Source organism: Rhineura floridana, chromosome 15 (assembly GCF_030035675.1).
Source record: "Rhineura floridana isolate rRhiFlo1 chromosome 15, rRhiFlo1.hap2, whole genome shotgun sequence".
Classification (NCBI taxonomy): Eukaryota; Metazoa; Chordata; class Lepidosauria; order Squamata; family Rhineuridae; genus Rhineura; species Rhineura floridana.
The window spans coordinates 8,182,796-8,200,003 of NC_084494.1; the positions used below are offsets into that span (position 1 = coordinate 8,182,796).

Here is a 17,208-nt window from a genome sequence, read left to right on the forward strand (position 1 = left end):
CTTTTAAAGCCGTCCAAGCTGGTGGCCATTACTGCATCTTGTGGGAGCAAATTCCATAGTTTAACTATGCGCTGAGTAAAGAAGTACTTCCTTTTGTCTGTCCTGAATCTTCCAACATTCAGCTTCTTTGAATGTCCACGAGTTCTAGTATTATGAGAGAGGGAGAAGAACTTTTCTCTATCCACTTTCTCAATGCCATGCATAATTTTATACACTTCTATCATGTCTCCTCTGACCCGCCTTTTCTCTAAACTTAAAAGCCCCAAATGCTGCAACCTTTCCTCGTAAGGGAGTCGCTCCATCCCCTTGATCATTCTGGTTGCCCTCTTCTGAACCTTTTCCAACTCTAGAATATCCTTTTTGAGATGAGGCGACCAGAACTGTACACAGTATTCGAAATGCGGCCGCACCATAGATTTATACAACGGCATTATGATATCGGCTGTTTTATTTTCAATACCTTTCCTAATTATCGCTAGCATGGAATTTGCCTTTTTCACAGCTGCCGCACACTGGGTCGACATTTTCATCGTGCTGTCCACTACAACCCCGAGGTCTCTCTCCTGGTTGGTCACCGCCAGTTCAGACCCCATGAGCGTATATGTGAAATTCAGATTTTTTGCTCCAATATGCATAATTTTACACTTGTTTATATTGAATTGCATTTGCCATTTTTCCGCCCATTCACTCAGTTTGGAGAGATCTTTTTGGAGCTCTTCGCAATCCCTTTTTGTTTTAACAACCCTGAACAATTTAGTGTCATCAGCAAACTTGGCCACTTCACTGCTCACTCCTAATTCTAGGTCATTAATGAACAAGTTGAAAAGTACAGGTCCCAATACCGATCCTTGAGGGACTCCACTTTCTACAGCCCTCCATTGGGAGAACTGTCCATTTATTCCTACTCTCTGCTTTCTGCTTCTTAACCAATTTCTTATCCACAGGAGGACCTCTCCTCTTATTCCATTACTGCTAAGCTTCCTCAGAAGCCTTTGGTGAGCTACCTTGTCAAACGCTTTTTGAAAGTCTAAGTACACTATGTCCACTGGATCACCTCTATCTATATGCTTGTTGACACTCTCAAAGAATTCTAATAGGTTACTGAGACAGGACTTTCCCTTGCAGAAGCCATGCTGGCTCTGCTTCAGCAAGGCTTGTTCTTCTATGTGCTTAGTTAATCTAGCTTTAATAATACTTTCTACCAGTTTTCCAGGGACAGAAGTTAAGCTAACTGGCCTGTAATTTCCGGGATCCCCTCTGGATCCCTTTTTGAAGATTGGCATTACATTTGCCACTTTCCAGTCCTCAGGCACGGAGGAGGACCCGAGGGACAAGTTACATATTTTAGTTAGCAGATCAGCAATTTCACCTTTGAGTTCTTTGAGAACTCTCGGGTGGATGCCATCCGGGCCCGGTGATTTGTCAGTTTTTATATTGTCCATTAAGCTTAGAACTTCCTCTCTCGTTACCACTATTTGTCTCAGTTCCTCAGAATCCCTTCCTGCAAATGTTAGTTCAGGTTCAGGGATCTGCCCTATATCTTCCACTGTGAAGACAGATGCAAAGAATTCATTTAGCTTCTCTGCAATCTCCTTATCGTTCTTTAGTACACCTTTGACTCCCTTATCATCCAAGGGTCCAATTGTCTCCCTAGATGGTCTCCTGCTTTGAATGTATTTATAGATTTTTTTGTTGTTGGTTTTTATGTTCTTAGCAATGTGCTCCTCAAATTCTTTTTTAGCATCCCTTATTGTCTTCTTGCATTTCTTTTGCCAGAGTTTGTGTTCTTTTTTATTTTCTTCATTTGGACAAGACTTCCATTTTTTGAAGGAAGACTTTTTGCCTCTAAGAGCTTCCTTGACTTTGCTCGTTAACCATGCTGGCATCTTCTTGGCCCTGGCGGTACCTTTTCTGATCTGCGGTATGCACTCCAGTTGAGCTTCTAATATAGTGTTTTTAAACAACTTCCAAGCATTTTCGAGTGATGTGACCCTCTGGACTTTGTTTTTCAGCTTTCTTTTTACCAATCCCCTCATTTTTGTGAAGTTTCCTCTTTTGAAGTCAAATGTGACTGTGTTGGATTTTCTTGGCAATTGGCCAGTTACATGTATGTTTAATTTAATAGCACTGTGGTCACTGCTCCCAATCGGTTCAACAACACTTACATCTTGCACCAGGTCCTGGTCCCCACTGAGGATTAAGTCCAGGGTTGCCGTCCCTCTGGTCGGTTCCATGACCAACTGGTCTAGGGAATAGTCATTTAGAATATCTAGAAACTTTGCTTCTTTGTCATGACTGGAACACATATGCAGCCAGTCTATGTCCGGGTAGTTGAAGTCACCCATTACTACCACATTTCCTAGTTTGGATGCTTCCTCAATTTCATATCTTATCTCAAGGTCTCCCTGAGCATTTTGATCAGGGGGACGATAGATCGTTCCCAGTATTAAGTAACTCCTGGGGCATGGTATCACCACCCACAACGATTCTGTGCAGGAGTCTGCCTCTTTTGGGGTTTCGAGCTTGCTGGATTCAATGCCTTCTTTCACGTATAGAGCGACTCCGCCACCAATACGTCCTTCCCTGTCCTTCCGATATAGTTTATATCCAGGGATAACCGTATCCCACTGGTTTTCTCCATTCCACCAGGTCTCCGTTATGCTCACTATATCAATGCTCTCCTCTAAGACCAAGCACTCCAGTTCTCCCATCTTGGTTCGGAGGCTCCTAGCATTAGTGTACAGGCACTTGTAAGCAGTGTCTCTCTTCAAGTGTCTTTGGCACTTGTGGTTAGGCCTGTGGTAATTTTGCTCTTCTGAATTTATATCCTGTGCCCCTGCTCTCACAATGCCTACTTCTAGGCCTACCCCTTTTAAAATTTCATCATTTCTTTGGTTTTTATCCCAGGGGGGAGGTTTATTCCAAACCGGACCTTTCTCAGCTCCTGTCGGGTTTCCCCCCTCAGTCAGTTTAAAAGCTGGTCTGCCACCGTTTTAATTTTAAGTGCCAGCAGTCTGGTTCCATTCTGGTTCAAGTGGAGCCCGTCCCTTTTGTACAGGCCCGGCTTGTCCCAAAATGTTCCCCAGTGCCTAACAAATCCAAACCCTTCCACCCGACACCATCGTCTCATCCACGCATTGAGACTGCGAAGCTGGGCCTGTCTGGCTGGTCCTGCGCGTGGATCCGGTAGCATTTCAGAGAAAGCCACCTTGGAGGTCCTGGCTTTCAACATCCTACCTAGCAACCTAAATTTTGCTTCCAGGACCTCACGGCTGCATTTCCCCATGTCGTTGGTGCCAACGTGCACCACGACCACTGACTCCTTCCCAGCACTGTCTACCAAACTATCTAAACGACGGGCGATATCCGCAACCTTCGCACCAGGCAGGCAAAACACCTTGCGGTCTACACGCCCATCACACACCCCACTGTCTATGTTCCTAATGATGGAATCACCCACTACAAGGATCCCTCCACCCCCTGGAGATATATCCTCGGCACAAGAGGATAGCTGCTCATCCCCCAAGGAATGGGTCCCTTCTAAGGGATCGTTTCCCTCTTCCTCAGCTGGATGCTCTCCTTCCCCGAGACCATTGTTGTCCATGATAGCAGGAGAGCTATCATCGTTGGAGTGGGACACAGCTATAACGTCCCTGAAGGCCTCCTCCACACACCTCTCTGCCTCTCTCAGCTTTCCCAGGTCCGCCACCTTGGCCTCAAGGAAATGAAGTCGTTCCCGGAGAGCCAGGAGCTCATTGCACCAAGAGCACACCCACGACTTCTGTCCAACAGGCAGATTCCACAACAACAAACTAGAGACGAGCTTGCAGTATCCCCTAATTTGGAAACATGCCCGCATGAGATGCATCAAATCCCCTTTAAACTGCTGTGCCTACACAGCCAAGGATGTGTTGCAGAATACACCTGCAGGAAGACACCAGTCTGGAGGGGCACAAAGACTGATGCTCTGCTTGCCATCCCAGAGGGCAGGGCTCAGATCTACTGGGCTTAAGTTACAGGAGGGTAGATTTTGGCTGAATGTTAAGAGAAACGTCTTAATGGCAAGGGCAGTTTGACTGTCTCTCAGCTTCAATTCTGCCAGCTTCCTGCAAAATTGAAATAAGGGATGTTTGTGTTGTCATGGCCTAGTGTGGAAAATCATGTTAAACGCCAGGCAGAGATGGGGAGCCTGTGGCCCTCCAGGTGCTGTTGGACTCCAGTTCCCATCATCCTTGACGTTTGGCCATGCCACCTAGAACTGATGGGAGTTGTAGCTGGACACTTGGCGGGCCACAAGCTTCCCAGCCCTACGCTAAGGAAATGAATGCTTTTTAACAAATCCTCAGTCTGCATTCTTGGTTCCTGTGCTTAGTTAGGTGTGACATATTCGTAATAAGATGATTGCTCTTAATACTCATATGTGCATTTCTGTTCATAGCTGTGTTGCTGTGCACCCCTCTTTTTCCATTTCCAGATGCCTGCCTGGTGCCTTTCCCACAGTCTGAACAAAAATGGCTGGATGCCCAGAATAATCTTCCTTTCACCTGGTCCGTGTGAGTTGCATCTTTCAGCAAATCTCCTCTAGTCTCCTATGTCAGTGGGAAGGGAGGGGAGTTCCCAGTCAGTTCATTGACTCTCTCTTGCCCCCCAATGTGCTTCATATTAATGACCCACCCTCCCTCTCCTTCTCCTTCTCCTCCCCTCCACCTCTCTCTCTGCTCCAGTGAGATCTGCAAACTTAGTCACTCAAGGGTTGGCTGGCCTCCGCTTTCCATCCCAGCTAGCCTGAAGAATTCAGTATGGCTAGCTTTTGGGGTGGCCTCAGATTCTTCCTTCTCCTCATCTCTTTCTCGCTGGCACAATTTGTAAGTTCCCTTCTTTCACATGTTTCTGCTGGAGAGCTGTCCGAGTGAGGAGGGTTGCAAGAGGGTCTCTTTCTTATCCAGAGGTGGTTGAGGATGGGCTTAAAAATAACAAAACCTGGTCCCAGCCTGGATAAAGTTTTTTTTTCTTGCAAGCTTAAAGTACAAAGAGAGATTTTTGCTAGAGAGGAATTAGCATAGCTTGACTGGGGGGGGTATAAAACATAACATTTTTTTGGAGCGGGAGGGGGATGAGGAGAGACGACTTTCCTTTTATTCCATGTGAGATCTTCATGCTTTCAGGGTTCTTCCTGCACTTCTGCTTTGAGACTCCTGGGGAATTTTACTCTGGAATTTCTGGAAGGGTCAGGGAAGAAACACTGTATTCTTTAAGAAGCAAAACGAAGGGATTTCAGATGTCTTAGGTGATGTTGACTGAGGGTGGTGCAGGAAATGTTACCTTAATTGGGTGAGGAGGCACCTGGGCAGTTGCAGAAAAACACCTTGCCTCTGGAATCAAATTAAAAAGGGATTCTTTGGATCTGCCTTTTGGAGGAAGGGTATGTTATCCTGAGAGCGATGGATAACATACGTCCAGCAAGAGCAACTCTCTGCCAGCTGCAAATGAAAGGGGCTGAAGAAATTTGGCTGAAGTTCTGATGATGGTGGCAATGGGTTTTTAAAAAAAATAAAAAACAACCAAGATCATGTTTAATTCTGGAAAAAAAGTTATGGCAGCAATACACATTAGGAATAACAGGAGGATTTGTTTTGAGAAATGGTGGGGTGAGCAAAGGAAAGCCCCTGCTTTGCTGAATACTGGCAGTCACCTTAGGGACAGTGGCATGTGGCTGGATATACACCCTGTCCCTTCTACAACTGGTTGCTGGTTTGGAAAAGGACTCAGGACCTTAACACAGAGAAACTTTTGCTACCTTTTCTAAGGGACAAAGGAGGCTATTCATTCAGTGAATGCCTTTAGGAAGCTTCAATAATGGGTGACTGTAAAGCTGGGATTTTATAAGTTCAATGCACCACTTATATATGTATTCCTTTTATTTGCAACTGCTTAGACTCCAAAATGTCACCTTTTAAAGTAAAGAGCAGTGGGGGAAATAAAGCCAGGGGCCCCACGTTTCTTTAGGATGCAACTGTTTTAGTTTAGCAGTTTTGTTTTAGTTCCAGGGTTCACTGGGACTTTGATTCAGTTTGAAAACTGATGTCATATTCATACATGGAGCAGAGACTTCTAACATATGCCCCTTTCTAACCAAACCACATAGTGAAACTTTAGACAATAACTGCTTCATTTTATTTAAAATATAACTGTAACTTTGGTTTATAATCTCCGACCCCAATCCTTAAATAATACTGTAGGCATGATCCAGCAAAATGTAAGGACTTTGAAGTGCCATTGATTTCTTTGGAAGAGATTTATAGTGCAACCCACTACATGTTTACTCAGAGGTAAGCCCTGTTGAGTTCAGTGAGATGTACTCTCAGGTAAGCATGTATGGGATTTCAGCCTTAAGGGTGTGCTTAACTACCCCACTGAAATCACTGGAATAGCAAAGTACTTACGTTTATCATTCCCTTAGCATTGATTGTTTAAAGCGCTTCACATACTTTATCTCAATAGGCCTTATTATGAATTACTGTTATTTATATAGTGCCATCAATGTGGATGGCACTTTACAGAGTACAACAGGACAGATCTCTGCCCTGAGGAGCATACAATCTAAAATTCAACACAAGGGCAATAGCGAAAGAAGGGAAGGGAAGGCAGGGGTGAACAGGGAAGCAGTATGTGGCTATTCCAGTTACATGTGCTTAGGCTTAGTTACAACAACACTGTAAGGTAGAACATTATTGTTTTTTCCACAAGGAGGGCTGAGGGAGAGTGGATTGCAGAAGACTACCTAGTGAGTTTGTGGCAGAGGTGAAATCTGAACTGGAAACTGCCATAAACCACAGCTCTGCCTCTTAACTGCTTTGTTACCCCTAAGCAATTCCTTAATCTCCACAAAAACCCTGTGGGGTAGGTCACAATTGTCCCCATTTAGCAGACAGGGACAATTGAAGTGATTTGCAAAAGATCTGCTGTACAGCTAGGATTTTATTCCAGATCTCTCAAATCCACCCCCCCACCCCTTTTTGGACCGCAATAGCTACTATCAGACATCCATCCTGGGCTGATTTTATATCACCTGAATTCAGCTCAGAGCCATTACTAACATTGCTTTGGGCAGAAAAACACAAGCTAACCCAGCACAACTATAAATACATACCATATATCTGCATTTTCATAGTAGCTCCTTGTTTTAGTGAAGGTTAGTTAGCTTGGGCTGGCTAAGCAGTGTCTTTATTCAGGTATACAACTATCTATTCAGAGACAGTCTGCACTGAACATTGTAAGAGGGCCTCCAGACTGTTGCTATTTTAGAGTATGATTCAATCACATACCAGAAAATTCAGGTTGTGCAGTTAAAGGAGATTTGGCGCTCTTGTGTGACAAACCCCCTCCAACGATTGAACCTTTTGTGATTAGGAAAGTGATAGGAAAACGTACTGGAAAGTGTGTGATAACATTTGCTTGATGCATCATTGTCCAACCTCCCCACAAACAAATCACAATAAATGCTCACTAAATAGCCAGTGTTGTTTAGTTAAGATAACCTTAACTAAAGGATGTAGCCCTTCTTGTGCAATATCTATAAAGCACCTTCTAATTTATTAATTTAGGGGCCATCAGGGTCCTCACTCTTGTTTTAATATCTACAGAAAAGGTGAACTTTCCAACAATCACTGAGTTGGCTAAGACTTACAGACTGTTGAGCCCTACCTCTTAAAGGCCGTCTATCCACTAGCCTCCCCACAGACCAATTTATGAAGATGTGGGCATAGGACAAATAGATAACTCATGCAAGTGAGTCAAGCTGCATGCTACTGAGGGAAGCAACCCTTTCCCTTCAGAATCACAGCCCAGGGAAGATATATTGGGGGAAAATATTATTGGGGCCAGATTCCATGTTACCTAAGATACTGTGTCCAGTTCTGGGACACCGTGAGATCTGAGTGGAAAGGGGGAAGGAGGAAACAGGACAACTTTGCCTTCACCTGGTCAATGGAAAAGTCTTTCAAGGTATATCCAAACCATTTTCTTTTTCCCAACAAAGTTCTCAGTGTCAGCAACATCTTCTTTTTCCAAAATCGTTAGGGTGGCTTGCACGGGGTAGATTATTCCATGTTATCATTACAACACCCCCTTGAGGTAGTTTGGAGGGAGAGATGGTGACCGGTCTAAGGTAGCTCAAGGATTTTCTTGCTTGAGTGAGGGTTTGAAACCCAAATCTCCTTGATATGCCACCCTGGCTCTCAATGGCTGGCTTCACCTATTTTCAGGTGAGGTGTTGTGCAATGATACAGCCAGATGCAGAAAAATCTGCCTTCCCTTTTCATGGCCTCCGGTGCCTTATCAGACACTCTGATCCATCCTTTTCTTTTACAGCCCGCCTCTCCAGGGAAGGTGCTGGCAACAACTGTGTCGAGGAATTCATTCCTTGGCCTCTCCGAGTCTTGTGATGTGACTGTGAGACAAACTCAGCCAGTTCAGTTGCCTCTTGGTTTTCTGTGACCTTTTTCTCCAGCAAAATAACATTGATCCTTTGATTTCTTTCCTTAGCAAGGTCCGCCAGGAGAACCTGGACCACGGGGGCCCCCAGGTCCGCCAGGAATGCCAGGCGCTGACGGCATTGATGTAAGCACACCGCTCAGGAACCTAGGGGGGGAGGAGAGGTCTTTTTTGGGTACAAAAGGAGGCATTGTATACAGGAGGAGAGGCGCAGTGCCCATCCAAAGTGCCTAGAGGGAGCCAGTGGGCTTTGCTTTCCTAAACCTGGATTCCATCGCAGACCAAAGTCTGATTTATCTCCAAGGAGCACTCCCTTTCCACAGTAACACCCCACCCCCCAATACATGGCCTTTTCTTAGGCAATCAGTGTATTTGCCACAAACTACTGTGTAGGGGGAGGGCTCCGGCTGAAGTGAAAATGTTCATTCATTGGTTTTATGTATCAGTATTTCGTTTTTCTGCTGATGTGGGATAGGTTCCCATTAGTATTTAATCCTCTAGCTGCAGGCTGCCAGAAGGATGGGTGTATGTGTGCATGTCAAGGACGGCTGATGGGTCAGGAGGGGGTGATGGGAAAGTTGGGGTTGTTGATGATGATGTGGAGGGCAATCTGTTCTATAAAACGATGGTCCCGTGGGGTGGGGCCTAATCCAGTCCTTTCCCCTTGCTTGTAACTCTTTGCACACCTATGTGATTGTGGGATTGCAATGCAAACTCAGGACAGGATATTTGGATTGCACATCGGTAATGCACACACCTTTGATTTCAGTTTGTTTCAAAGTCCAAGTTTCTAGTCCTTGTGGCTGCAGACAAAAGGCTTGGGAAGGGGGCGGGGGGCAGAGAACTTAAGCTAGGTAAAATTTCAGAAGCCAGAGACCTGGGAGAACTTCCTGTGCACAGCTCTGGGCCGTTAGTACCATGGGTGCTATTTCTGACCCCCTACCCTGTTGACTGTTTGGTGATCCTTCCCATAAACCCATCTCCAGTTTCCAATTATTGCTATGGCAAAAGGATGTTATTAGCCACAGGGAACATAGCTCTCAATTTCACTTTCCCAAAACTAGAGGATATTTGTTTACAATACATAGATATACTGCCCTGCAGCCAAACAGCTCAGAGGGAGGTTTTGCAGCAAGCATAGGAAGCTGCGATATGCCGATTCAGACCATTGGTCCATTTAGCTAGGTATTGTCCTATACCAGGGGTGGCTCACATTTTTTTGCATTCACCATTGGCCAACCTTCCAGGGGGCCACTCCATACTCTTGCACACAAGACATGCACACATAGCGCCCCCCTCCCCCCGTAGCTGATCTGTGCAGATAACCTGAAGAGGGAAGGATACCGTACCCTCCCTTCTTACTCATCAAATGGTTGATCTGGATGACCAGGGAGCAGATGATTTGCATCTTCGTCATAATGCTGGATTTAAACCTCTCCACCCACTCTGGTGCTGTGTCTGCCTTATTTATTTTCTTAGCGTTGCCAAACAAAAAAATTGTTTGGAGGGCACAGGGTGCCACTTTCCTGCTGTTTCCCTTTCCTGTGCTGGAACGAAGTTGAGCAAAGGTCCCTTGGCTGTTGTTTTGTTGACTGTTAATACAATTGTCTCAAACAGCTCTCTCTATAGTATTTTGTTTGTTTACATATTTATAATCCACCCTTTCATTGGTTGCCAGTGCATTTCTGGGCCCAGTTCAAGGTGCTCACATTAGGGCTTTCAACACTTAGGTGCGGTCTCAAATATCTGAAAGACTGCCTCCTTCCCTACAGACTCTCTTGGGTGTTGGGATCAGCAGAGGGGGCCCTTTTTAGTTCCACCACCCTTGGAAGTTTAGGGTGGTGGTTAGGGTTGCCGGGTTCATGGCCTGAGACTGATCCTTTATCTTTAGGAGAAGAGAAAGTCAGCCAAGTGCAGGTATTCTTGCAATGCTGTAATGGGAAAAACCACAAGGTGGAATTCTCCCTTTCCCCAGCACAACTTTTAAAGATACAAAAGACCTCTTGGTTTCCAGGCCCAGCCTCCAAGAGGTCGTCTGTATCTTTAAAAGTTGTGCAGGGGGAAGGATGAATTCCACCTTGTGGTTTTTCCCATTACAGGGTTGCAAGAACACCTGCACTTGGCTGACCTTCTCTTCTCCTAAAGATACAGGAGCAGTCTCAGGCCCTGAACCTGGCAACCCTAGTGGTAGTAGCCCAGGATAGGGCATTCTCTGTGGCAGCCCCTAAGCTGTGGAACTCCCTCCCCACAGAAGTGTGTCTGGCAACTTTATTTTACAATTTTTGGCAAATGCTGAAGACGCACCTCTTTACCCTGGTCTTCAATACCTGAGATGCATATTTTTTGAACCCACTCTATTTTCTGTGATGTCGTTTAGGTTGTTTTTGTTTTAATCATGTGTTTTAAAACTGTTGTAACTCCCTCTAGGACCTCTGGGTGAAGGGCAGGTAATAAATTTAAATTTTAATTCTAATAATAATAATAAATCAAGGTGGTATACAACATATACAAATAAGATCAGGAAAAGGCAACCACTAAAAACACCATTAACAGCATCGATAAAACATCAGTAAGAGAAAATTCAAATCATAAAGGCCTGTGTAAACAATATAGTTTTCAAAAGATGTCTGAGAGACGAGTGGTTCCTGCTAAACCTCTACTGGAAGGGAATTCCACAGGACAGGGCCTGCCACACTAAAGGCTAAGTCTCAGGTGAAGGCCAACAAACTTGTATTACTTTTTATAGCTGTGTAACAGATAAGGTTTCTTCCCTCCCTAAGAATCCTGGGAATTGTAGTTTGGGGAGGGCACTGGGAGTTTTCATGGCTGATCCATGCAACGCATTGCCCCTGCATCTCGGTGGCCATAGTTCACTGGGCATGGGGAATTCCCCTGAAATCGTTTTACTGTATAATGCAGATAAACCCATATACACAGCTGCAGGCAAACTCTGAAAAATTTGTGCAGTTCAGCAGAGCTTGGAAAAGTTACTTTTTTGAACTATAGCTCCCATCAGCCCAATCCAGTGGCCATGCTAGCTGGGGCTGATGGGAGTTGTAGTTCAAAAAAAGTAACTTTTCCAAGCTCTAGTTCAGGGATGTTTGGACTTTCTGTGGGTAACAAGGCACAATTTCAAAACCTGGCTTAAAGCAAAAATGTATCTGAGGAGGTTGGAGAAGTTACGATTTGTACAGATCACCAAAGGTCATCCACATTCTGGTTTCTGCACCAGGCACCACAGCCTACATACAAGTAGCGTGGTGTTGTTTTTCCTGCAGTCATAAGGGCTAGAAATGTTTAAAAAGAAAAGAAAACTTGAACATTTCTATTTGTCATTTTATTTTATGAGATTCATCCTCTGCTGCTCATCGGAAGCGACGCCATGGCAGACTGCAACACAATAAAATGCAATTGTTTTTAATGTTATTCAAAATGCAATTGGATGTATAAAATACAATGAGAACATACCAGCACATCCATCTGTCATATGTATCACTATAGGACCATTTACATAATATTTTCAGAAGGCTTCTTTAAAGACCCGGAGGAAGAGGACTGTCTTCAGGTGGTGCCAAAAGATAAAGTAGGCCCCAGCAGAATTTTAGGAAAGTGTTCTTCAACAGGGGTGCTATTGCTGAGAAGGCTCTGCGGCAGATCACAGATCATCTGACTTCAGTCAGAGCTTGGAAAAGTTACTTTTTTGAACTACAACTCCCATCAGCCCAATCCAGTGGCCATGCTGGCTGGGGCTGATGGGAGTTGTAGTTCAAAAAAGTAACTTTTCCAAGCTCTGACTTCAGTTAATGTCTTGGTGCTACCAAGAGTGCCTTCCCTTCTTATCTCAAAGCCTAGGCAGGACAATATGAGAAGGGACTCTCTTTCAAGTAACGGGGTTCTAAGCTGTTTAGCGCTTTATTATGTTAACACCTTTCTTTAAGGATTGGGATATAGATATGTCCATGGTGTCCTACAGAACTGTGTGTTTAGGACTTTGGTTTCCATATGCTTTAGTTTTTTGCGGTGATGGTGGAGGAGGTTCCATTGCTCACAGTGACCGTTTCAAGAAGATGAGAGGAACAGAAGGTGCTTATTAGAATCATAGAATAGTAGAGTTGGAAGGGGCCTATAAGGCTATCAAGTCCAACCCCCTGCTCAATGCAGGAATCCAACTTAAAGCATACCCAACAGATGGCTGTCCAGCTGCCTCTTAGATGCCTCCAGTGTTGGAGAGCTCATCACCTCCCTAGGTCTTTGGTGCCATTGTCATACCTCTCTAACAGTTAGGATGTTTTTCCTGAGGTTCGGCCGAAGTCTGGCTTCTTGTAACTTGAGTCCCTTATCCTGTGTCCTGCATTCTGGGATGACCGAGAAGAGATCCTGGCCCTCCTCTGTGTGGCAACCTTTCAAGTATTTGAAGAGTGTTATATCTCCCCTCAGTCTTCTCTTCTCCAGGTTAAACACTCCCAGTTCTTTCAGTCTCTCATAGGGCTTTGTTTCCAATCCCCTGATCGTCCTTGTTGCCCTCCTCTGAACCTGTTATTATATCATTCTCTGGTGCCAGGTTATTAACTACTTTTCTTCTTTTCTCTGTAGGGTGATAAAGGCCCACCGGGGGCAGCAGGGAGCCCTGTGAGTATCCAAACAAGCAATGTCAGCAGAGGTGTATTTTCAGTTTTTGGGGGCCTGGTATAGTTCTTGGGGTGGACCTGCATGTTAGGTGCCATTCCATCCACGGATGGGTGTGTCTGAATTTTGGCTGTTGTCAGGAGGCAAGGCAAATTTTGAGGGAGCTTCCAGGGATAGGGTTGCCAGGTTCTTGGCCTGAGACTGATCCTGTATCTTTAGGAGAAGAGAGAGTCTGCCAAGTGCAGGTGTTTTTGCAACATGGTAATGAGAAAAACCACAAGGTGGAATTCTCCCTTCCCCCTGCACAGCTTTTAAAGATACAGAAGACCTCTTGGAGGCGGGGCCTGGCAACCAAGAGGCCTTCTGTATCTTTAAAAATTGTGCAGGAGGAAGAGAGAATTCCACCTTGTGGTTTTTCCCATTACAATGTTGCAAGAACAGCTGCACTTGACTGGGCTGACTTTCTCTTCTCCTAAAGATGCAGGATCAGTCTCAGGCCCTGAACCTGACAACCCTGTCCAGGGAGCAGCTGGGAGTGGGGGTGAGGGCAAGTTCCTTTCACAGTCTGAGGATGTGGCAAATTCCAAACGTCTGCCTGCCTGCATAAAACCAACTCATGAGTTGGGGGCTGAACGTACAAGAAGATTCCAGTGGCACCGGCTGGGACTGGTAGGGCGGAAAACATGGAGACCAACAGGAGGTGGAGCCGGCAGCCAATGACAGGCAGAATCAACCAATTTTAATTTTGTCCCTCTCGCTGCTGAGTTCTACGAGGGCAACGTAAAGAAGAGGAAGAAGACAGGCAGTGCCACCCCCTGGCCTTCTTGCAGTTAAGAGGGTAGGCTGACTGAGGCAGGTGGGGCAGTGCCCCATTCACCCCAGTGGGCCAACATCCTCTTCTCACAGTGGCCAGTCAGATGTCCCTACTGGACTTGAGTGCAACAGCAACTCTGCCCGCTTGTGATTCCCAGCAACTGGTATTTTCAGAAGCATTCTGCCTCTAACACTGGAAGATGTACAAAGCCATTATGGCTAGTAGCCGTTGATAGCCTTATTATCCTTCTTAATTTTGTTTAAACCCCTTTTAAAGCCTTTCAGGTTGGTGGCCTTCATATAAAGCGACAGTACCCTGAGTCGGGCTGTTGCTTCCGCCATTCCACTATTGCCTTCTCTGCATGGTCTTCCTTTCTGGGGTGTTTCCTGGTTCTGCGGCTTGCTGAGAACCTTTTAAATGGACTGGAGATGGGAAGGATTGGACCTGGGGCCTTCTCTAGGCAAGGCATTGGCTCTGCTATTGAGCTGCGGGCAGCCCATCTCAGAGGATTTGAATGTCTTCCTATGCTTTTGAAAGGGTTTCTGGCGTCCTCATGCTCCCAGTAGGAACTGCCAGGGCCGGTCCTACCATTAGGCAGAGTAAGGCGGCCACCTCAGGTGGCTGATTTAGACTATTGTGAAAGGGGAACAAATTGCTAGCTATTTAATATATTGCTATTGTATTTTTACTGCCAGGGAGGTGGAGAGGTGCTTATGGTATCTTCTGCTTCAGATGCTGAAATAACTCGGGCATCCTTAAGTATGCACCTTTTGGGGGGGATGGGGGTGGGAGAACATTTGCAGCTCCACCTCAGGCAGCAAAAATTTGTTTGTTTATATCAAATGCTGCTATTCTGCTCATGCAACAGACTTCCACGCGCTCAATGGAACTTCCCCCACCTCTCCCCTCCGCCGCAGCCAGCCTGCGCACCCTCAAAATCTGATCCAGAAAGTTGGGGGACCCTCTGGAGCAGGTTTTGAAGGCGTGTGGGGAGAGAAGAGGACGGCGAAGTTCCATAAAGTGAGCAGAACTGTGTTTGCACAGCATTGGCTGTAACCCCTGGGCCAGCCCTGGGAACATCCGCCAGGATGCCAGTGTGCGACTGTAATCCTTCTACTTCCCTTTATTTCAAAGAATACTTTTTAATTTCCCAAACTTTGCTTCGTTACAGGGGGTCAAAGGACAACCTGGCCTTCCAGGTCCAGACGGCTCTCCGGGTAAACCTGGGATTGATGTGAGTACAAATGGGTGCCCTCCTTTGCTGATTCCAAATCCTGTGCAATCCACATGCATTGTTAATAGGGTTTTCTGAGAATTACGACAAAAACAGAAATGGGAGTCTAGATTGCTGACATTTGCTTATTTGTCCCATGCCCAGCTTGAAAATCAATCCAGCGAATACATATTACCTCTTGTTGCTTCCAGTCTGTGGTGAACATTTTTTGAAACACTTTATAGCAGTGAAAAGAGGGACAGGCTTTGCAAGTGCAAAGATTTTGACAAGTGGGAGGGGCAACCCACCTGTCAGTCATGTGACATCATAGTTGTGTCATGTAATTGACCGGAGCATTGCCCTACCCGCCTGTCAAGGCTGGCCTGCAGGGTAAGGCCAGATAAAGATCTGACCCCCAGAGCCAAGAAGGTTGTCCACTCCTGCCCTATGGGATGTCTGCAAGCAGGCCCTGAGCGCAACATTACCCTCTCCACTTGTGATTTCCAGTAACTGGTATTCAGAGGCATACTACCTCCGACAGTGGAGGGAGAATATAGCCATCATGACTGGTAGAAATTGATAGACTTTTCCTGCATGAATGTGTCAAATCTCCTTTTCAAACTAGCAGGTCGACATATCTTGTGGCAGTGAATTCTGCAGGTTAACTTCACTACTTCCTTCTGTCTGCCTTGAATTTCCCACCACCATTTGGTAAATCTATTTCTGACTGGACCACTTCAGGACACGCTCCTTCAGATGGCCGGATGGGAAGAGCTTTGGATGGCAGGACTGAAGGCAGGCATAATTGCCACAACTGGAGACTGAGCTGACCTGGGCAGTAGATGTAGGACAGGCTGGCCAATCAGAGAAAAGATCTGGTGCCAAAAAGATACCAGTGATGGACCTCACAAAGGCGGACCTCACTGGATAGGGAGCCACTTATGCTTATCCTCTATGAATTTGTCTAATGTTCTTTTAAAGCCATCCAAGTTGGTGGCCACCACTTGCTTTTTGTGCGAGTGAATTCCGTAGTTTATTTCTTTATTTTTTAAGAATTAAGTTTCATTTTCAAAAAACTATAAATACAGATATAGGTACAATACTCTCTCTCCCCCCCCCCTTGTTTCAGGAATGAAAGGGGATGAAAGGATGAGAGATGAAGAGAAAGCATATAAATAGAAGGATATAGCATTTTTACAATGTTCCCAACAATGGGTTGTATTCAACTAAAATCACACCATACATTTATTCCACTATTCCACTTAAACAGACATGGCTTCCCCAAAGAATCCTAGGAAGTGTAGTTTGTGAAGGGTGCTGAGAGTGGTTAGGAGACCCTATTCCTCTTATAGAGCTACAATTTATTCATTTTATTTATTATTTGATTTATATCCCGCCCTTCCTCCCACCAGGAGCCCAGGGAGGCAAACAAAGGCACTAAAAACACTTTAAAACATCATCAAAACAGACCTTAAAATACATTAAAACAAAACAACTTTAAAAACATTTTTAACAAAGCTTTAAAGACATCTTAAAAAAGGGTTAAAAAAATATTGTTTAGAAAAAAAAGGTTTTAAAAAAAATTCAAAAACCATTCCAACACAGACGCAGACTGGGATAGGCCTCAACTTAAAAGGCTTGTTGAAAGAGGAAAGTCTTCAATAGGCGGTGAAAAGATAGCAAAGATGGTGCCTGCCTAATATTTAAGGGGAGGGAATTCCACAGGGTAGGTGCCGCCACACTAAAGGTCCGTTTCCTATATTGTGCAGAACGAACCTCCTGATAAGATGGTATCTGCAGGAGGCCCTCACCTGCAGAGAGCGGTGATCAACTGGGTATATAAGGGATAAGAGGGTCTTTGAGGTATCCTGGTCCCAAGCTGTATAGGGCTTTGTACACCAAAACTAGAACCTTGAACTTGGCCCGGTAGCAAATGGGCAGCCAATTGCCAGAATTCCCTGGGAAGAGCGACTGACTGTTAAACCACTCTGAAATTTATGACTGTGTGAGTGTCCTAACCACTCTCAGCACCCTTCACAAACTACGCTTCGCAGGATCCTTT

At 45.3% G+C, this 17,208-nt stretch overlaps 1 protein-coding gene across 1 annotated transcript in view; it reads left to right on the forward strand.

Moving 5' to 3' along the window:
- Positions 1–8,480: 8,480 nt before the first annotated feature.
- Positions 8,481–17,208, forward strand: part of COL9A2 (collagen type IX alpha 2 chain) — an 85,295-nt gene continuing 76,567 nt past the window's right edge. Inside the window, exons 1-3 of the mRNA XM_061597573.1 lie at positions 8,481–8,619; positions 13,087–13,122; positions 15,105–15,167. Of these exons, the coding sequence (XP_061453557.1) occupies positions 8,596–8,619; positions 13,087–13,122; positions 15,105–15,167 (123 nt within the window). The 5' untranslated portion in view covers positions 8,481–8,595. The remainder of the gene's footprint in view (positions 8,620–13,086; positions 13,123–15,104; positions 15,168–17,208) is intronic.